Source organism: Anomalospiza imberbis, chromosome 5 (assembly GCF_031753505.1).
Source record: "Anomalospiza imberbis isolate Cuckoo-Finch-1a 21T00152 chromosome 5, ASM3175350v1, whole genome shotgun sequence".
NCBI lineage: Eukaryota > Metazoa > Chordata > Aves > Passeriformes > Viduidae > Anomalospiza > Anomalospiza imberbis.
The window spans coordinates 71,697,810-71,720,138 of record NC_089685.1 but is presented as its reverse complement, the minus strand read 5'-3'; the positions used below and the strand labels follow the sequence as shown (position 1 = coordinate 71,720,138).

Sequence of the window (22,329 nt, the reverse complement as noted above, 5' to 3'; positions counted from 1 at the left end):
AGGAGGTGCCAGCAGAAGCTCCCTGCCAATGGGGCTCCACCACCACCCTGACCTGGAGTGTCCTCATCTCTTCCAGAGCTGCCAGCAGCCTGCTGGTGGCAGCCAGGATGGGCTTGCATCTGACTGGGATACCTTATGGACGGGCTGGTCACTTTTGTGTGCAGCACAGAAGAAAACAGTACCAACTTTTGCTCACCATCGGCTTGGAATATTCTCCAGATTCAATTAACGGCCTGGAAACTGAATAGTACCTCACAAACATCACCTCAGCTAGCTTCCCTGTCATTATGGCTGTGGCAATGTCTCCTTCAGCATGCAAATTATGCAAGAAAACCCACAAAATTATTTCATTTTGTTCAGGCATAAATCCACCTTCACATTCTAATTGAAGATCTGGTGACACTCATTCAAGCTGAACCACATTTAATGTATGCCTGCATATCTGTCTTCTAAATAACTTTAAAAAATAAAAATAACAAAAAAGGATTAACTGTGCTTTCTTCTATTACAGGATAACAGCACATGGTAATTACAGAGAAGAAAGTAGGTGTAAGCTGCATATAATCAAAGTATTTAAAAGAAGTAAAGCGAAACAAACTCTGCACTGGCTGGAATGCTTAAGATTCTAAAAGCAAGTACTAATTGCCATGCCAGTACAGGACCAAAACAGTTATGAAGAAAGCACACAGAATAGACAGGCAATTAGAACCAACTCATGCATTCATTTGCAAGCTGACTGTAGGACTGAAGCACCTGAAATCAGGAGTCTCCTGCATATGATCTCACAATTCACAGATGATTTAAAACCCAGCAAAAAGGAGCTGAGACTCTGTGGTGTTTGCAGGACTTGGCTTAACTCATGACAGTGGTCTGATGGCAGCAGGAGAAAGTTTAGGCCAAAGTAAAGCTGCAAAAGGAGGCACTGCATCCAAAAGTGCTTAACAGGCTACATACAGGCACTCAGGCTTACCCTGCTGGATATTTTAAATATGAGAGCAGCACGCAGTAATTCTGCAAAGCAGCTTAAGACAGCAAAGCACACACTTTGCTCTTCACACTGGGGAAGACTGCGCAGGCAGAATGTGTTTAACCACCACGTGCTCGACCCACTGGGGCTTTGAGGGGTTAATGCTCAGCGCTTTATGAATATTCTAACACCTCTGCAGATTCGATCTGATTGTGGTATTAGTTTTAAATATCACCCAGCGTCACCACAGCGTTGTTCAGCTCTGCCTCATCCTTGCAAGGAGCCAGGTTCAGAGACAGGGCAGCACAAGGTGTGGAACTGATGCCCCGTTGAGAAGTCCTGCCTGTTTGCCAAGCCACACACGACTTTGCTTGCATCCTTCCACATCCAGATTTCAGCTCATTATGGCAAAGCTACAGAATTTGAGACATTTCAGTGTAATCTGGTCTGAAGTGACCCCAGGCTGGCGGGATATTTTGGAAGATGCATGTGCCTTCAAGCTTATATATCCTCAAAAAACCCATGTAGGCGAAAATAACCACATGTAACTGAGAGCTGTAATTGGTGCATCCCTCTCATCTCACCTCCACGTGGTACTGCGATGTTTCAGATATGCTGCTGACACTGTCTCGTGCATAATTCTTTCTTTGTTCTGCACATGGGAGGAAAAGAAAGAATAATTATTAACAGAAGAGTGCCTTATCCTGGTGTCTTGACTGCTTCTCAGAGACACTTTGGACAAGTTGTATACATGAGAAGAGAAGATAAGCTGTGGCTAATTTCTGTATTTCAGCAGAAAAGACCTCCACCCCCACATGGCCCAGCACAAGGACCATTTTTACGTCAACAGTGTTTACAGAGAGCTGGTGGGGGCCCAAAAAAGCCACTTATCTCATCCAGTGGGTCAGGACACTGGAGGGGAGCAGTGCTCTGACTGGAAACACTGCCTTGGGAAAGATGATTATTAAAACCTTTGGCTTGCCACTGTAGCAGCAGTATGATAATTGCACTGGGCTCACTGTAGCATCCTTGAAAGCAAAAGTATTTTCTGATATATACAAATAATTCTCATGCTAAATCTGCAAGACGACAAAGGCACGCACAAAAAAAGACCCGACTTCATTTCTTCATAAAGCATTCAATTCATTGAATTGCTAATGTAGAAACAGGCATGGAAATGTACATAAACACACCAAAATATCTCCAAACAGGAATACTTTTCAGCTAACAAGACACAATGCTGCAAAACCAGAAACATTGTGTGCCTTTTACTCTGTTCAATCGATTCATGTTAAACCAGGAGAGGAAGGAAGGTGAAAAAGCAAGATGAAGACACAACATACACCCACGCCACAAAATAATGAATTTAGATGAAAACTGAAGAACACTTTTCAACCCTAGTGGAAAAAAAATTGAATGCAACATTTGGAAGTTTGGGGTTTTTTTCACTACAACCACTTAAGCACCTGATCTGGAACACCAGGAGCTTGTTGTGAAAATGTCAGTAGGTGCCATGGCCAAGAGAGGCCTAGGGAAACTCTGGAATAGGTAAATTTTTTTTTCTATAGTTCATTAAAAATGTCAATTTCTGATCATCAAGTAAAATAGGTGGTACGATTTTTTTTCATATGATGAAAATACAAAATGTACATACGAAATACATCAATTTCATCACACTTGGAGTCTTTGGAAGTAAAATAAAAGTGATTTTCTTGACAGGAAGATTAAGTCACTTTTTGCAAAATAAAATAAATCCTAAATACTGTGGAACATATGATCTGTGACATACAGAGATCTGCAGTGAGGAGTCCATAAAAGCTCCCCTACAAAGGTCTCTGCTGTGACCAGGGCTCCTTCCTACAGGAATTCCAGGTGCAAAGACAGCAGTGCCCTCATTTTCAGAGGTCACTTGTGGAAGCATTTGTCACATTTTATAAACACACCATTATCTCTTCGCTTCTCAGTGATTTTCACAGCAAACAAGTTTCTGAGATACAGCACTGGCTAGAAGCCCCCCTCCCACAGTGACAAATGCCACTCAGGCAGCAGGGCCATCCTAATCCTGCACAGCAGCTGCTCAGTTTGCTTTAGCAAGAGAAGCGTGCAGAGCAAACAGTCAAATTCAAGGACACCACCAATCATCAGAATTTTTAGCCAGGTGTGTGAATATTTCAAAATAGATACCTTGCTTTCATTATGCATTATTCTGAAATCCCAGGGCAGAGGATCAACCTTGACCATTCCATCTGTATCTACTATTTCTGCTTTTGCAGCATGTTGCTGAAATTATTTTTTCAGTTGACTGTCTTTTTAACCACGGCACACACATATGCACACCCCGGCAGCACAGTCAGTAAAGCAGTGCTGTCTGATTTGCTACCTTTCTTTTTTTGTTTGGATGATGACCTGAAGAAGTAAAGTCCATCTGTTCCTAATAAAACAAGGGGATTAAAAAGCAGTATCTAGTTTAATCCCACAGAATTATTTGCATCTCTAAGGGGATCAGTTAGCAGTCTTCTGCTGAGGACTGTAAATGATACTTAAATACTGTCCAGTAAGAAAGAATATATGCTTTAAACAAAACAAACAAAAAAATTACTTGTTTCAATAACAGTGCATCAAATACTCAGTTTTGAGTGTTGTCTTCTTTTAGGTGAGCAAAAATGTAAGTTTTGTGCTATGGAATTAAACAAGCATAAGAAAGTTTACACCCACTGTAAGATTTGTAAATGCTGCAAGCAGTAACAGTTGGAGCTGCTTTAAATAAACAAAGAAAGTCTGATATATGTAGAGGCTCCAAAGGAATTAAAATCAGAGAGTAAATTTGCAGGAGGCTCCTTATTCTGCTTCTGTGTTAAGGCAGGAATTTCAAAACCATGTGCAGCACGGATTAACAGCTCCTCTTCCACAGAGCAGCACAACACTCCCAGCCAGACAGGATGGAAAGGTGCTCAACACACACTGTCACGGTGAGATTAAATGTAAATTTTATTCAAGTTCTTGTTACTATTATGTTGTAATTAACAACAACTTCAATAAAATTTACATTTAACAAAAGTCAACCAATGTTTGTGTTTATAAACAAAAAGTATGGACACAACAACTGAGAGTCCAACCTGAGAGCAATTCATATTTACAAATTTATTTCTTTAAGGCAGGCAGAGTGAGAATTAGAACCTGCTGGAGACCCAAGGTACCATTTAGAGCAGAACACAACATTTCAGTTGGGACTGAAACAACTATAGTGGATCTGGAGGTGGATACTACAGCTGCACCCTGAGATTATTCACCCATCAAAATACATCTTCTAGCAAGAATCCTGGCCATCAGGCAAAATTCTTCCAATGTTGGAAGGGTTTATCTTCAGCCTTTGTTTTTCAAACCTTTTACAATCCAATGGTTCATAAGCGTGTCTCCTTTCCCTTACAGCTCCCTGAGACATGGTTTTTGTGACTGCCTGGCAGGAATCACACTGAAGGAAGAACAGTTCCCCCCTGACAGTATGAACATAACACAAAGAAAGAGGAAGAAAAAAAAGAAAAAAAAAAAAAAGAAAAAGGAAAGGAAATTAAGGACTGGCAGCTAAAATGCATTCCCTGAGCCATGGCTTTTGCCAGCACCTCAAAAGGAATCTTCAAGCTCTGCTTTCTCCTAGTGCTTGGCTCCTGTCCCAGATTCCACCTACGAGCCTCCAAAAGTTCTCACCTTGCCATCAGAAAGGACACAAACTCTTTTGCACCCCCTCCTGCTGAAGTGCTCTGCTGCCTTGAGCTCCTGGACAAGCTGATAAAAGTCTGCAAATCTGTTCTCTGTCCAGATGCCACAAGGGACTGCTGCTCCTTCCTACAGCACCTCTGTGTTTCCATTTCCAAGTCAGAGAGATCCCAGCTGGTGATTCTCACAGATTTTTTCATCTGTATGAAACTTTCTTTTCCTACAGAGGTGGCCATTGCCATTCTTCAGGAAATGCAGCTTCCATCTCAACCCTTTCACATATCAAAGTGACAGATTACCTATCAATATTAATCTGACAGCTTTTACAGAAATCTTAAATTTATCACACAAACTTCAAAAGCGAGTAACACATGCTCTGCTGTTGAAAATCAGAGCACCAGAACTTGCTGATGTGCTGAATGCAGTGGGTCTGGCTAGGATGGAGATGATTTTGGATCTGATAACGTGGGGATATTTTAGCTGTGGCTGAGGGGTGTCAAAGTCTTCTCTATTTCTTATTCTGCTGCCCCAGTGTGTGGGCTGGGAGTGCACAAGAGGCTGAGAGGGGACCCAGCTGGGACAGCTGACCCTAAGGATACTCCACACTGTTTAATATCCTTGCTCAGCAATAAAACTGGCAGGCAGTCTTTCCAAAGAATCCTTGCCCAGATAGTCTGGCCATTGCTCTGCTCATGGAAGGCTGTGAGTAAATCCCTTTGTGCTAGTCAGTCTTTTTTCCTCCCTGTTCTTTCCTTCTATTAAGCCATCTTTACCTTGATCCATCAGGTTTTTTTCTTGCTTTTTCTCTTCCAATTCTCCCCCCTGTTCTGCTGCAGAGAGGAGACAGGGGGAATGAGCAAGCAAATGGGGAGGTCCTCAGTTGCTGGCTGGGGTCAACCCCTGACACTGAAAACAAAATAATGTTTTGTATGCTCTGTTTCACTCTCCTAATCCTCCCAATCAATCTCAGCTTCTCACAGGTCCCTTCATGCATGAAGATGCTATTGAAGCTTAAGTGAAATGCCCCAACAGAGACTTCCAGATATGATGCAAAAAACCACCAGAAGATGAACAAAACTATCAAAATTATTGAGGTTTTTTTCCTGTATACTCATTGCAGCTCTTATATCCACCACTTAAAGTACAGTGCAGCCTTAATAGCAGGTTAGCTCAAACTCTGCTGGTATGCTGCACACCATTTAGATAAAGGATTTTTCCTTTGTAAATTAAAAAAAAAAAGAAGAAGAAAAGAAGAGAGAGGATCATGGCAGAAGAAACTTTAGTCAAATTCTTAACCACAATCTATAGCAGATACAACCCAGAAGACTTTGATTAAAAGAAAATCTCTCTCAACACAAAGGCAATAAAGTGAAAAGCAGCACAGCATTTCTCCAATGAGAGAAATGAATGTAAGATCTACTTGCTACTAAAGCTTCCAGAGGAACAGGAACATTGATCCACAGAAACTAGTTATCTTCCTGATGTGTGATGTGGACAGATATTACTGCAATTCATGTTTTGTGAAATTATTGAATTCACCCATCATCAGGAACAGACCATGTTTCTGTCTTCAAACAGAGGTTGAAAGCCACTGATTTTATTTTCATTTTTGAAAGCATCCAAAACACCAGAAAACAAAAAGCAACATTTTAACCAAAGACTTTCAGCCAAGTCAAAAACTCTACCAGCCAGTACATGACACAGATCAGCAGGACTGTCGATTGCTCTGAAATTTGATGGCAATTCACATGGACATGGATTGAGAGTCTCCCCCAAAATCTGTCCTAAGAATCCTGGGGTGACAGCATTAAATACTTCTACACATCATCAAGCAGAAAAGCACAGTACTTAATTTACTACCATCTATCTGCATTGGACTGACTGTTGAGACCCTTTAAGAACAAATTGTGGCACAACCGGAAAAAAAAAAAAAAATCAGCTTGAGGCAGAGCAAAGTGCAGGAAACGTGACCTAAACATCCAGGGACAAAGGTCAGAGCTCGAGTTCAAAACAAATTTCCTCTTCAGAGGAGCAAACACTATCACTTTCAGAGATTTGTGCCAGGAGCTTCCCTCTGCTGGCTGTTTGGAACTAGCTGTCAAAGGAAGCGTGTTGTTTAGAAGTCAATTGTCAAATTAATTTGAGAACCAAAATGCTACAAGGATGCTGCCTGGATGGCTTCTTTCAGTGGACTCATTTACCTGCCTGTGAGCTGCTTGAGGTTTCCTTGGATTTGTTACACTGCAGTTCTTGCTGTGAATGAGGCATGTGAGCAGTGCAAAAATACACAGGCAATTTCACTTCCAGCTGCAAATCCCAGCCACGAGCGTATAAACTCAGTGCACAAAACACTCAGTCTTTCCTAATGCGCCGTGAGAAGACAATTTTAGCAACATCTTTCAGTTCTGTGCTGTACAATACTCTGACAATTTGGAGTGCGCTCCTGGTCCACCCCTCCTGAGGAATGAGGCTGCTCCACGCTGTGTCTGCGGCTGGCAAAGCCCCAGCACAGCCCCGGGACTGCTGCTCCTCTCCCCACAGGCAGAACTGCTCAAGGCAGATGGAGGAGCCAATGCTAGAACAACAGGTGACTGCAGGAGCCAAAACCCATCGCAGATGGAGAGAGCAGGACGCAAACGATGAAATAAACCCCATGAAAATGTGCAGAGAGCACCTTCCCTGGCGGTTCAGAAAGATCTGTCACGCAAATAGAAAACAGCTCATTTCTGGAAGGAAATGAGTGAAAACAAAGGGATTATTTGACACAGGAAAAAAGGCAATTGCAAGGAAGTTTTCACTATCAGACAGGCACGTTAGAGATAGTGACTGCTCCGGTCTGGCTTTGAGCTGAACTCGCGGTAACACCACTGATATTCCAGCCTCCTTTCCCACAGCACCATGGCCAGCCCTGGTGGCTGAAGGGCTGAATATTCATGAATCACCTCAGCAATGGGATCAAAGGCATAAACTTCATGCCAGGACATAAACACGCCTACATTTATGGCAGGACATAAACATATACACGTATAACAACAGCAATAATAAGTAGTAATAATGATAATGATGATGATTATGATAATAATAGCAGTAATAATAATAACAATTTAATATATAAATTAAAATATTTTAATATAAATAATGTTTTAATTATTATTATTATTATTAGCATTATTGATACTAATAGTAGTATTACTATTTTTAATTTTATTATTATTTAGTCTTTACAGTGCTTGGAAGGAACTGAGTTCAATATCAAGCAGTCACCTAGGAGCCCAAGCACCATTTCACTTGTTGATAGTCAGGGATAGGTGGCTCAGTCCAATGGACCCTCAAGTTTTCCAAGAAAAGGAACATTTTAATGGGGAAAATTTGCTGCTGACATCATGTTGTCCCATTTTAGTAAAATAAATTTTAAAAAAACAACCCACGGTCCATTTTACTTTTACAATAAAATTACATATTTTTTTCCCAGTATAAGTGAATCTATTAAACACGTGAGTTTTCTTTATTAACTTAAATAGCAGACATACATTTAAAATATATGTACACAACAAAACATTAAAAGAAAGCTAAGACAGCTTCCTCCTGCTTTATAGGATTTCAGACTCAATAATCTCAAATAAAATAACTTGGTTAGTAATTATAAATAAAATACTATGCAATGAGCATTTTCAACACAGTTTAACAATTCCAATATCACTCAGCTGCTTTTCAGCCCATTTGGGAGAGTATGCACAAAAAATTTAACACCACAAAAGAAGAAGAGGAACATGGGATGCAGCAGAATAATAACTTTGTTGCTAAAAATTAGAAAAATTGCCCTGAATTCAAGAAAGATTTTAGGTGGTTTAATTTTTTTCTCCAGCTCAAATATGTGCTGATAGCAACACCCTTCTTCTTTATGTATAAAAAACAGAGCAGAAGTAGTAAAATGTGCAAACTCTAGAAGTTGTGCCAATACATATCCACTTGGAGTTCCAAAATAACCGATCCTTCTATTTCATCTAGCTCCTGGCAACTGCAGCTAGCATTTGGTGATGTATCTGCAGCAGCAGAAGTGAACCAAGGACAACATTTCACTTTACAGGAACCACCACGCAGCAGTTTCATGGCAAGCGTTTTCCATTAGTACCTGAATTCATTGAAGTACTTTGGAGGTAAAAAAATACCATTATACACATCAAATTTACTCACTTGTCCCCATCTTCTCCTGACACATGACCATCCCACAGTGTCTGATAAGAAAAAGCTCAGAGAGATATTTTAAGAGCCCACAAAGATTAAAGGACACAGTTAAGACACTGATACTGCCCCACTGTCCAAACCATATACTCCTGAAAAATTATGATGATGACATAAAATGAAAAAGGAATCACAACACTGTCAAAGAAATAATCTGCTGAGAGTTTTTTTGCAATGTCTCTTGCTGGTTTCTGTTGCCACCTACTATTTCTGTCAACACTTGCAATCAGTTTGTTGAGTGAACCCATACAGGATGCAGAAATCACTCTTTAAAATGATCAGCTCAGAATTTTCCTCAGTTTTGGTTCCTGCCTTCAGCACTACATCAAGAAACTGACTTTTGCAGCATACACTAAAACAAAGTAAATTTGAACTTGCAATGATTCACATGCAGTACCATGTTTAGGTTGAATATTAGGAAAAATGTTTTCACCAAAAGGGTTATCAAGCACTGGAACAGCTGCCCAGGGAAATGGCTGGGTCACAATGCCTGGAGGAGTTGAGAAGCTGTGTTTGTGAGGCATTTAGGGACATGGTTCGGTGGTGGGCTTGGCAGCACTGGGTTAACAGTTGGACTCGATCTTAAAGGTCTTTTGCAACCTGAAATGATTCTAAGATTCTAAAGCAGGCTGCCATCGCTCCCCTAAGCTCTGAGCTCCCCCCCAGCCACCACTCCACCCAAAACAGGAGGGAGAGAAGATTACTGCTTGGCACGTTGCAGTTCCTAGCCAGGGCTCTGTGAGCTCCCCAGCGGTTAACCTGCAGAAGAGTGGCAGATGCACAGAGGGAGAGCTGGCCCAAGCCTGAGGGGTCCAGCACAGGACCAGGCTCTCAGGGGAAGCCTTGTCCTTCCAGTCTCATCAGTCACACTGACTTTCAAAAGAGCATTTAGCAGCAGGCACAGATTTACAAAGCAGAACTCCTCCCAGCCTCACTGCTGCAATTTCCATTACCAGCACAGCTATCACTGGGATGTATTCACAGTGGAGGAGGACAACCTGAAAATGCTGCAATTTGGCTGGCAAGCAACACGACTACATTTCTCCTGCACAGGGATTTGTTGTTGGGCTGCAGAGTAGTGTTTACAGCCAAGACAAACAGCAGCATTTGTAGTTGGTGAGTGCAACAACGTTCAGGCATTTGTACCATCACGTCTGACAGTCACAGAGCCTGCTGAAGACAGCACGCCAAGCAGGACTCCAAATCTGTCACACCAACCCTAATTCCCATTAAATCCTTGTGTCAAAGAAGAAGAACATTGTAAGTGCCTTTTCTGCTAGCAGGGGATGAAGCTGGGGAGGCAGAGGGAGGTACAGGAGAAATAAAACCCCACAAGGGTTTAAGCACAGCAAAACCCTTGAACGCCTTCTCCCTGGTGCATAACTTAGCTATAGGATCACTCTGAGTTTTGTGATGAATGCTGCCTGAAAGATGAGCAGGTGGGACCTTTCTGCTTAGCAAACGGAGCATTTTCTAATTAGCTTTAGTAGGAATAAAACCACTTTGTTTTTTAGTTCAGTTGGCAGACACGCCCATGTGTATGTACATACGCTTCCAGATTAACGTGTAAAATATTTCCACCACCACATCACAATCACTACTTAAACAGCAATTTAGCACAGAAATTTAGAGAGTTTTTGGCACCTTACCATAGAGAGCTTTTGCACTTGTTCTTGAATTCTGTTCCCTCTCTGCCTGAGCAAACGTTGGGGAGCCATAGCCACTGGAAGAAAACATTTCTGATTACCTTCTGTATAGATGCCTTTGGCAGACACCGAAAAAAAACCCTCCCCTTACTACACAGACCTACAGCATTAGTTACAGAGGGAATGATACTGGATATTTGTTCCACACCGTGAAGATGAGGGAGAATGTTTCACTTGGGCTGCAGGCCTTTCTGAGCTCTCTTTTGTTGCATTAATGCAACATCATGCACAACTGGAGTGTGGTATACAAATAAATACCACCTAAACTCCAGCAACAAACTTCACTGCAGAACTATAATAATAACAATAATAATGATAATGCCAAAGAATTGGGTAGGATTTGGGTTTTTTTCCCTCCGTACACAAGTGTTGATTTCTTTTAACAATTTTAACTGCTTTTAATGAAAATCTTAAAATTACTGTCATTATCTTACACAAATCAAAAGGTAATATGACTACAAGTGTTTCAAGAATGAGTGATATACGAGTTCACCTTACAGGGACAACAACATGGGAAGCAAAAGACACCACAGATGTCCTGCTCCATACAGGAATACCTGTTCCTTGGCATCAGATGGGTAAATTCTCATTAGTGTTGTGAGTGACTCTAGTGCCATGCCCCTGATACAGGGATCACCTTCTTATCTTAGGCAAGGTAACACGTTCAGGTAGCAGCTGCTCAGTTCTCTTTACTGGGAAACAGTCTGTTCTCACAGATGGGAGAGGCAGCCTCATCTTTTATGCATAAAAATCCACTCACTCAGAGCTAGCCTTAAACACCTTGGGCACACAAAGGCCTCTCCGAGTAACATAATAAGGATGTCATGGCTACAGCAATTAATTTTGCTGTTCCAGATGAGTCCATGCAGTAACACAGTTTCCCCTCACATCAACACAGCAGTGCCCGTCCCTTTGGTCCCACGGTTTGCAAACCCCTCACACTTCTACAGAAAACTCCTTTATAATTCCAGTGGGGCCAACTGATTATAGCTCTGTCTGAAATGAAAGCCTAAAGAAGGAAGCACACCACCTTTTTGTCCATAAGAGGCAAGTCAAAGGCAAAACCTTACTTCATTTGAGGGAAGTAACTTCCATATCCACCGGGAGGGGTGTTTGATATGTGTCCATTCATCCTCACTGTCACTCACTGGGAGAAACGACCTGGGAAAAGAAACAACAGCACGTGAACAGAGGTCTCCTAAAAGATGAAGGTTGAACACAGGTGCAACACAAACCTAATGAGGAAATTGTGGTTGAAATGGGAACGAAATTGCATCAACAAGCTCAGTTGTTGTTAGCTGCATCCCAGTGATGCCTCAAAGACCCGCAATGGAACTTCTCCCAGTAGCAATTTGATAGTTATAGCTTCAAACAATTTATAATCTTATGAACAAAGCTATTATTTTTGATACAATGGTCTTTAGGAATAGCTGTAGAAATAAAAGGCTCGCTAAACAAAGAACAAGATCTACTGCAAAATGAACAAGATGTTCCAAATGGCAACTTTATTACTCAAGCGTGCTTGGTTTCAGCCCTCAATTCATTTCTTTCAAATCCAACTTTTGAAATGACCTTTTGATACATATTTTATGAAACATATCAGCTGAATTGTTAGAAAGATGCATTATCAAATTAAAACACAATTGTTAACACAAAAGGAAACTTGGTTAGCTATTTTGGTACTTAAGAAAACTTTTTTTTGCGTGTGTTAAACAGTGCTTAACATCCCGAAAGTTTGGCATGCCAAATGAAACCTTTCCTATAAAAGCAGTGCTAAACAGGCCATGATAAAACAGTTTAAAAATTCTCCCTTTAATAACATGTCCACTGAAGTTAAAACTAGCTCTGGAAAAGTGACTTTCATAACCCTTTCATATTTAAATTTACCATGGGCAAATACTCTTTCATTTACATGTATACATGAATAAAATAAATTTGAATATTTCTCTACATTTCAGTCACACTGCAGAACAGCCAAAAGTGTATCAGATCAAATTTCTACCTACAAAAGCTTCATTTCCAAAGTAAGCACACCCTGCTCTGTTAGCACTGGAGCTGCCTTGCAGCCAGCTTATCTTCTGAGGCCCTGATTCAGCTCACCTGCCCCACATCAACTGTTCTCTTCTTGTTTTACAAAGAAGCAGGAGCTGCTTGACCTTCCAGTACCCACTGAGTGCCCACGTGTATTCTGCTGCTTCCTTCCTCCGTGCAAAAAGACAACCAACATCTGCGCTGAGCTCTAAATCCACCAGTCAGTTCCAATACAAGCTGCTGGTCTTTGGTGCTGAGGGCACAGTTTTTATACCTTCCTGAGAAGCAAACTCCTGGCACCTCCTGCCTCGGGTGCAGCTAGCAGAACTAACTAGAACAGTGTATTTGAAGGCGTATTAGACGTGCCAAGTGAAATTATGTATCTGTATTTGAGGTGTGTTTGACATGCCAAGTGAAATCGTGTGGAAGGGCGGTGCTGCTTTTAGTGGGTACATACTTGCTAATTTGGCTTTATTTATGTATATATATTATTGTTATTATTATTATTATTTTAAATTTATTTATCTTTCTTTTAAATCTTGGCTCTTTGCAGAACCTCTTTAGTGACACAAGCACATTTTGCCCCACAAATGTATCGCATATCCAAGCCTGTTTGGCTGCTCTAAAACTCTTTTTATGGAGTGCAGTCCTTAACAGCTGTCTCCAATAAATTACTACCCATGTTGAGTGCTGCTCAATTCATTAGCAATTACAACCTTTGGGAAGCATCCTGAAATCATCCCGTGACTTGAAAGGATACAACTATTCATTTTCTCAGCAGAATTTGCCAGCTCACTGTGCACTCCCTGTTCCGTTTCAGCGACTGCCTGGACCAGAGCAGCTCAGAGTGCTCCTCTCCAGCCCAGGCTGCCCCTGGGCTCTTCACCACTTCCTATCAGCTATTAATCCTTATCATCATCTGCAACCAAGCTCAATTTGCTGCCCTGCTTAACAGTTTCCCCTGTGATTAGCTTCCATGGAGTCACCACATCCAAAACACACAGATTATCTCTGCTGCTGTTTGGTAGCCCCACTTTACTTTCCATCCACACATTGTTTAAGATAGCATTTATTGAAGAATCCTGTTTGTCGTAATCTTTTTTGATTTGTAGTCTTTTTCATAGGCCTATTTGTAAGAAATTCTGCAACTGTCTTAAAGTGAGATCTGGGGGGGAAGTAACCCCTTGGTTTAAATCTCTCTCAGAATAATTCCACTGCTCTGACATCTTAATCTGACAAATACTTGGTTTGTATTTGTATTCACTCATTTTTATGGAGGTGGTGAAACAGATATTTTAAGTAGAAGGAATGCAATATATTAGAGTAGAATATATTAGAATTTCAAGCTTCACGCTTTGAAGTCAGCATGACACACTGAGTTTGAAAGCAGCAAGAAAGCTGAGCAGCCGATTTTCACACTGGGGAAAGAAACCATCTCTCATGACTAAATACCTGTCCACTGTAAGGCACAACACCACTTAAATACAAAAAGCTTCAGAGGTAAATTTTGAATAAAGAGATACTGAACATCTGAAGTCAAAAATTTTGACTATTAAAATAAAATTTTTAAAAAAGCAAGCAGTTTATTCTGCCAAGCAAACACAAAAGTTTTAGTCAGCTTTAGCTGATATGCAAACAAAACACCACTTACTATTAGATAGTTGAGTGAAGCCAGCAATACTTCCTGTCCCCCATGAAATTTTCCACTGCTTTTGAAATGCCAGGACAACTACCTTGACATGACAATTTCAATGCTCTTGCAATTTCATGCAATGCTTCTGCCACTTGGTTCAAGAAGCCTCCAGAATGTGAATACAAACAAATCCTTTACTATAATTATTTATAATTAGACCAAAACAGCATCAAAAAGCTACTTGTGACTCCCCAAAATTATCACACAATTGGATCTCATTCAACCTAAATGTTTCATTAAAAAAAAAAAATTAGGAAAATGTTTTAATTTTTTTAATTAAATGCAAGATGAAGAAAAGTGAAAACCCACAAAAGGGTAACAGCATGTGCAGGGCTTTATTATTCCCTTGTACAGCTTTCTCTGCTGTGTTTCTCATCTCAAATGCTCTTTCATCTCTTATAACCAGTCAGTCCTGTAGCAAAAGTCACCCCCTGCACACTGCAAAGCCATTGTCAACCAGGAGTCTATTAATAAACTCCACTTCCTCTTTAATCCTCCCTTTCACCTCAGCCCAGCAGTTCACAGCAACCTATGCTGGTGTCCCAGACTTTAAAATAAACATCCTTCACAATTAACTGTACAATCCCTCTTCAATTAGGCCTGAAGTATAAACAGTTTAATTGTGAATATGACCAAAAATGGTCATGTCTCAGGATCCTAAAAAAAAAAAAATCATGCCTGCTCTGAAAAAGAAATATTTTAAACCAGGAAAACCAGGAAAGCTAAGTAAGATTTCAAGAAGAAAATAGACATTATAATAAAAATAAGACAAATATAATTTAAGTATACTAAAATAATATATAAATATTATTTTACTATACTTAATATAAATAAAATATAAATAATTAAAATCAGTTAAAAATGTCTAAAAATATTTTATTTTGGAAAACCAGAAAACAATCCACAAAATTGTCTCAACAAAAACAACAAGTAAATCCACCTAGGACTTCCCTGCTGCCATCAGCTTTATTTTTGAAGGGATATTGATAGTCAGCAGCTCTGTAAACGACAAGGGTCCAGCCTTTACAACAGAGAAACCAATTCTGAGACATATGTACTTTTGTTCCTGAGCAGTCAGCAGTTACAGGTGGTAATCCCAAGCATGGGGAGAATCATGCCAGTGTACAACACGATGGTATCAGTCATGAGCACTGTTTAAAAAAAAAAAAAATCAAAATGTAAAATTCTCTTTGCCTTCCCCATCTTGTAGCACGGCAGCCTTGTGAAAACAATGCAATTTATGTGGCACATCGACAGCTGACATGTCCTGCCATGTCATTTCCTAATAGGAGTTTGAAAGCAACAAAATTCCCCAGTTTATTAAAAAAAAAAAAAAAAAAAAAAAACCAAAACAACTTTCCCAGAAAGGCAGAGCTGCATCATTAGAGAAAGTTAGATATCCTAGAGCCTGGTGCTCTTTTCCACTCATCCTGAAGCAATCAGCCCGGCCCAGTGGCAGATCACAACATCATATGGAAACCAAAAGAGAAACAACTTAATATTTTAGAAATTATGGAGGGGGAAGAGCTGAGGAGAAAAGGATGCCCAGGAAGGAACAGGAAAGCCAATAATGGCTGGAAGGATTATTGTCTACTAATTAAGACAATGTTATTGTCATCATGTGTCCCCCCAAACCTCTCCCCAGCCAGAGCTGAGGCTGTAACTCCAGCCTGAGCAGAAAGCAGTGGACATTACAAGGTAACACTATTCCCTGGTGGATGTAGCCGTGTCAGACAAGGACACTCTCTCTCCACCCTTCCCCTTTCAAAAGTACTACGGAAGAACAAAACAAAAGGGGGGGAAAAATTTTAAAAAAATTCCATGTACTCCTAGCTCACTGTGCATTCAGTAAAAATGCCTCGTAGTGCTATCCCTCAGCATTCAGCACTGCTGACCTGCAGAACGTACAAAAACTCTTTAACTTGCTGTGTGACTTGCCATTTTTCATCTGTTTCTTCTCAAACCTCATCCTCTTCACCCACACACAACTTTCCCTACTGGTGCTAAATTTTTAAACAGTATCTCCTCGTGTCTACCTTGTTCTGACCCACCACTCTCCTATTTGTATCTTCACTGCAGCCACAGATTTCACAACTGGGAAACTCCTGGCAGAAATACATCCCATGGAGCCAGCTGAAACGTTGCTGCTGCTCTCTGTTTTGGGACTTGCTTCAGAGAACAACCAAGAGCAAACATGAGTTCTGCTGGTTGCTGGACACCTTGCCTGGAGATAAACACCAAGATGCACATGAATGCATAAGTAAGTAATGCTTCTGAAATGATCCCTGGGGATATTCCAGCCTCAGTGCACTGACACCAGAATTTCTCTGAGAAAAACTGCTATCAGCTGAGCTAGCACAGCTTTGCTCTGCAATGTTTTCAGTTTCCTGTTAAGCAGGTTGGAGCATCCAAAAGCTGGTAGAAAAGATGACAGCAAAAAAAAAAAAAAAATCAATGGAGAAAATCGAAAGCCAGGCCTTACAAGTGCTAAGGTTTGAACTCAAAATAAATTAACTTGATCCCCCACCACTGTGGCTGTTGTCCCCTTTGCCTCTCTCAAGCCACTCTATAATATTTATGGGGGGGGTTTTGAAGCCCTCTGAGCTGTACATACTCCGGTATTCACTCCTGTGTCCCAGCACCAGGAAATAAGTTAATAAAATAATTTTGAAAATGCTGTTTCCTTCAGGACCTCTCTGCGTTCAGAGCTGTTGTCCAGCACGACCCTTAGCACAAATTACACTGCATTTTAGTTTATGCAAATCTGCACTTCGTTGTATCCTGGCTTTAGGTCTTAGTGCTGGACGCAGTGTTAACTAACTGTGGTTCCTGCTAAAGAAACCTGGAGGTGGGGAGGAAAGGACTGGATGTGTCTCCCTCTCCTGCCTGAATTTTACTTCTTATAGAAAGCTGAATTGCACCCCAGAATATTATTTAGCTGTTTGTGTAAGGGGTCACAGGGGTAGAAGCATTTCAAGCAACTAAAGACAGTGACAGACAAAAAATACCTCTCTGTCCAGGCAGGGGACAGTGACAAGGCACACACAGAGTGCCCAGGGGGGATTTGTAAAGGCATTCACATCCTTCTCCACAGTGCAGTGCAGCAGACGAGCTCGATCAATGCTGGTTTTGCCAGCTTCAGAAAGTGTTTTGATTTTCACTGACACTTTCTGAAATCGAGTACTCTTCCCTGAGTCCTTCACTAAGGAGGAGTATGCTAAATTCATTAGCAGCATTCCTTTCAGCAGGAGGGAGAAGATACATTTATTAGAGAAAATTTGTGGTCACAATTATCAACCAAAGTAGATAAAGACCTGTCTTCAGAACAGAAATTGCTTCCTAAAAGAGAAGGTTTCCATTGGAAAAACTAACAAGATAAAACAATGCCCTGGAAGCCTTTTTCCTGCTATGATATTTCCCAGTGATTCGCTGTTAAAGAAATATTCTAACAATACAATTAAGATGGCTCTCTTTTATTTTGAGAAAGGGGAGAAATGCAGAGAGCAACAAGAAGAACTGAATGAATAAACCTCAGATCATATTCATAGACTTTGCCCTTATTATTGCCACACTAATAAAGACCCTGCTTGAAAACAGGTTCTTATTCTGGCATGGCAACCCATTTCCATCCCTTTCACTCAGGTCTGGGCCATGATTTATAATTAACCATATTGAAAGAAAATAAAACAGCTTTACAGATACAAAAGCTTCAAAGACTTAAAATCCCCATTGCAACAAAGGAATGTTAATAAATATGCCAAGCACTGAAGACGCCGCTCACTGCTATTTTTAATTAGGGAATTAACCAGCTCATCTAAAGGAATGTGAGTATTAATTACCAAGATCAAGATCATTATGCAGTCCTTGCAGGATGCATCACCACAGCTGGAATATCTTGTATTAAAGAAAAAAGAAAGCATAAAAAACACAACCCAAAAATACAACAAAAAAACCTTCCGCACATACAGAGCAGTCTAAAGGGGAAGGGGTTTTCGGCATATGGAGGAATTTGTGGAGGAAAGTAGAAAAAAGGGATTATGATGTACCATAAAAATCAGTATTTTTGCTGAGTCTATGTCAAGTAGAGTAGAGCTGGAAAAAGATACCATTTTTACTCATAAATCCCAATTCCAATGTGTCTACAACAACTCACTCAGTATGTCCACTTGAAGAGAGATGTACAAAAACTTGTCCTGGTTTGGGTTTTTGGTGGGTTTGTTGTTTGCATTTTTTTTTTAATTTTTAATTATTTTAATAAAACAAAAACTGCTGACTGGTGAATTCTGCTGACCCTGCACAGAAACCACAGCTGTATCTCCCTTCTTCATACTCCCTGATTTTTCCCCCTTATTTCCTTCAAATGAGATCATTAAATTTCAAAAGAAGGCATTCCAGACACTACTTTGAAAATCAGTTTGCAGTATACAGCCACCTTTAGAAATGGAAACTTCTAAAAACTTCTAAAGTATATAATGGCTAATAAGATAATGCCTTTAAGTGTTGTTTTAGACAAAGTTTTCCTCTCATTCTGGCCAAAAAATGAAAGAACTTCCAACAGAGTTAAAAAAACTGCTGCAAGTTACCCAAATGAAACTGGCTTAACCACCTAGCCACATTTATTAGCCAGTTAATAACTGTGCCATGACACAGGGACAATATTAAAACTGGCATGTACAGCTCCGAGCAAAAGCTGAACTGAAACCATATAATGACATACTCCGACCAGACTATAAAAATTAACATGAAGGAGGAGGAGGAGGGGAAAAAAAGACAGGAACACTCTTCAACACCTCTCTAATTTGGTTTAATAGAAATGTGGCAAGATTTAAATTTCTGTTTTCTCAAATTTGCTTTCCTCAGTTTTGGTGAAGTTATTGGAGTCCGTCGGTTGCTCACATAGAAAACCAATTTCTGTGTCTGTAGCATGGTACAATTCTGAATTAAACAAGATAAAGCTGAGTAGGAGCAACACCCACTGGCTTCCAGATGATCTTAAACACTCAGGCTCCAAACCATTGTGGACCACCCACTGATGGCATTCCTTGATGATTTAGCTTTGTTTATTGAATTTTCAGCTCTTTCACCAGTAAAGTGCTCTGAATGCCAAATAACATGTATCTGGAAGGCCTCAAACTTTAGTATGACAAGGGTTCATGTTCCATGTCTTACTGGAAGATTTATATTTTCTATATGGTACCCAAAAAAAAAAATTAAAAAGGCAGTTTGCATGCAGTTCAGTGTAAACAGAAGAGGCTCTGTTTAAGAAAGGTGAACAAGTAGGCACAAATGAAAAGTTATTGATCAGACCACAACAAATCAGCAATGAGAAGGGGCCTAGATGCACAGTGTCCACATGGTAACAACAGGTCCATAGAGGCGGAAAATGGACCATTCTCAAAATGAGGCAGAAGACAGAAAAGGCAGGGGAAGCCAATAATTTTTAAATAAAATTGGAGGATAAGTTGCACTATTTTAAACCCTAGCAGTAGCAGTCACTGACTTTTACAAACAACAAATTTGTTAAATCTTCCCATCTATGAACAAAAGAACCCATAACACCATCACTGGACCAACTGAGATACTCAATTTAATGCAGTAAAAAAACACAATTATTTTGTTTTCACTGAAAAGTTTGCACTGGGAAAAATATTTTTCAATGGAATATTACCTTTTTTTTTTCCCTCTCCCTTCTGCTTGAAATACCTTCTTGCCACCAACCAGGAAACCCAAAACCATTTCCTACTCCACAGCAGAATAAAGTAGAGACATGAGAAGAGCTGTGTGACTTGCTTGCTCACACAGAAGAGTGAAGTCAAACAGCATTTCCTTGATGGTTTTTTTCCTTCTGGAGCATGAATCTGAAACAATAAACTTCAAGGACAGCTCCCCCTCACCTGAGGTCAAAACCAGGCATATGGCTGCAGTAGGGTACGTGACCTTGGCCGTGGTCCATGCAGCTCTCGGCACTTTCAGACATGCAATAACTCACCTGCACCCCAGTCATGCCTCAGGTTTAACTTTTACATTTTCAGGTTCTGTGCTGCTTTCGTGTGTGGGTCTGGGCTTCACACTAGGGGATGGTGAGCTCTCTGCACAGAGCAGGGAGACAAAACAATTCCTGCTCCAGCTGGGCACCAAGGACAAATGACCCAAATCCCAGCCCAGGAGCACAAACAACGTGGGCTGGAGAGAGAAAAACAAGCAGGATGGGACTGCATGGGCTAAAGCTGGAATGGGACAATGAAGTTCAAAATGGACCAAAAATTATAAAAGTGAGAGCCCCCGTGACCAGGCATCCACTTTTGTGGCCATTTTGCGTTGTGCTGCCCAAGGTGGATCCATTGAGGCCTCCTAATAAATCCTTACTTTATTCTTTAGCTCTGTCTAGTCTCTGTTCTAGGTCAGCCTTCACAAGGCATCAGCTGGAGAGGTTTGCTGGGGTCACCAGAAAACTTGAGCATCGATTTTTTTGTTTGTGTTATCGCACACATAACCCAAAAAAAGGGAATATATTGCAATTCAGCAAGTAAACAAAAGGCACTACCTTGTGCCTTTGTCCACATCAGGGCTGCAATTATTCAGCACAAAGTGAGTCAAGTGTAAAAGAACTCACTGAACTGAGGTCACAGCTGACTGAAGTCACACCCTGCCACAGTATTTACAGTGCACTTATGTAACTCAGCAATTGTTTCCTGGAGAAAAATAGGCTGAACAATAGCAGATCCCACAACCTGTGGGAAGGAAATAGAATTTAAACGTTTGGTGTTCCATTCCTCTGATTTTCTATTTGCAATCATTTATGTTTCATTGTACAGATACATTTTTCTCATCCATTAATCTGGGCCGAGCCCTTCCTCTAGATGTATTTCCATTCCAGAAACATATATTCAGCAAAAAAATCATATTTTTGATGTTTTGATTTATTTTAAATTACCTGAATCGAATGCATAAATATGATTATTTTCCAACTCAATTCACAGATTCACATTTTCAAAAGCAGTCTCTGCTATGAATGCCCAAGCTTGGCAAGTTCACGGCCTTAACTTTCAGAAGTAAAAGTACATATACTCTTTAAAATTTTAATGCCTTTACAATCACATATTTAGTTTCCAGCAAACATCCAGTGATTAAGGATAACAAAATTAGAAACCTTTATAAAAGATAAATTATAATCACTACAAAATGGGTTTTGTTGCAATTACCTCAAATTGAATTTCACAAGGAAATTTTCCCCAAGAATTTGTCACTGATGATTACCAAGCCAAATTTACCAAACTCTCACTAGAAATGGATTCTGAAAAGCTACAACAGGTATTTTATTGCAATTTGCTCATTCATTCAACTGAAAACATTTGCTGAGGCTTTTTAATGTCAAATTTTCTTAAAGCTAGCATCAGATAGTGTGGGACAGAAGCCCAAGATTCCTTGCCCCCAGGAAACCTCAGTGGAGCTATACTTTTTGGAAAGCTCCCACAGGTTTTAAAGACAGATAACTTTCAAAAACCTTTCTGAACACAAATTTATTGCTCTGCAACTGGTGCTTTTATGAGAAATAGATGTGTGTGAAATAAGTGTGGGTGGGAAGGAGAAAGGGAAGGAGCTAAAAAGCCATATGAGGTAATGCTTTTTGATCCTTTCCTGGCTGGGTGAGGAAAGGCTCAAAAAGGTGAAACGGGGGAGATTTGACTGTGCCATTCACTTCCAACCTCTTCCAGAATTGTTCTAGACGTGGTTCTCGTGATCTTGCACATTACTCAAGAAGCACTCATCTAAAATCTTCCTTCAGGTTACCCTCCTGCAGACCTCAGAAAAGTTAAATAGTTAGGGTTTTGTGTTTCAAGCTGAGTCACCAATTTATGGGAATTTTGCACAAGTGACCCTCACTGGAGACCCTGCTGCTCCAGGATGCTGCCAGGTTTTGAAGAACAATGACTCAACAACACAGTGAGTTACAGCTCCAACTGGAATTACCCATG

General features: G+C 40.4%; 1 protein-coding gene across 7 annotated transcripts in view; it reads right to left on the bottom strand.

Moving 5' to 3' along the window:
- The window catches only part of EPS8 (EGFR pathway substrate 8, signaling adaptor), a 124,362-nt gene that overhangs the window by 38,510 nt on the left and 63,523 nt on the right, over positions 1-22,329 (bottom strand). For all 7 annotated transcript variants that reach the window (XM_068191937.1, XM_068191935.1, XM_068191934.1 and 4 more), the window contains 3 exons: positions 11,700-11,790; positions 10,573-10,646; positions 1,552-1,619 (listed from right to left, as the gene is read on the bottom strand). In XM_068191937.1, coding sequence (XP_068048038.1) covers positions 1,552-1,619; positions 10,573-10,646; positions 11,700-11,761 — 204 coding nt within the window. In that variant the 5' untranslated portion in view covers positions 11,762-11,790. The remainder of the gene's footprint in view (positions 1-1,551; positions 1,620-10,572; positions 10,647-11,699; positions 11,791-22,329) is intronic.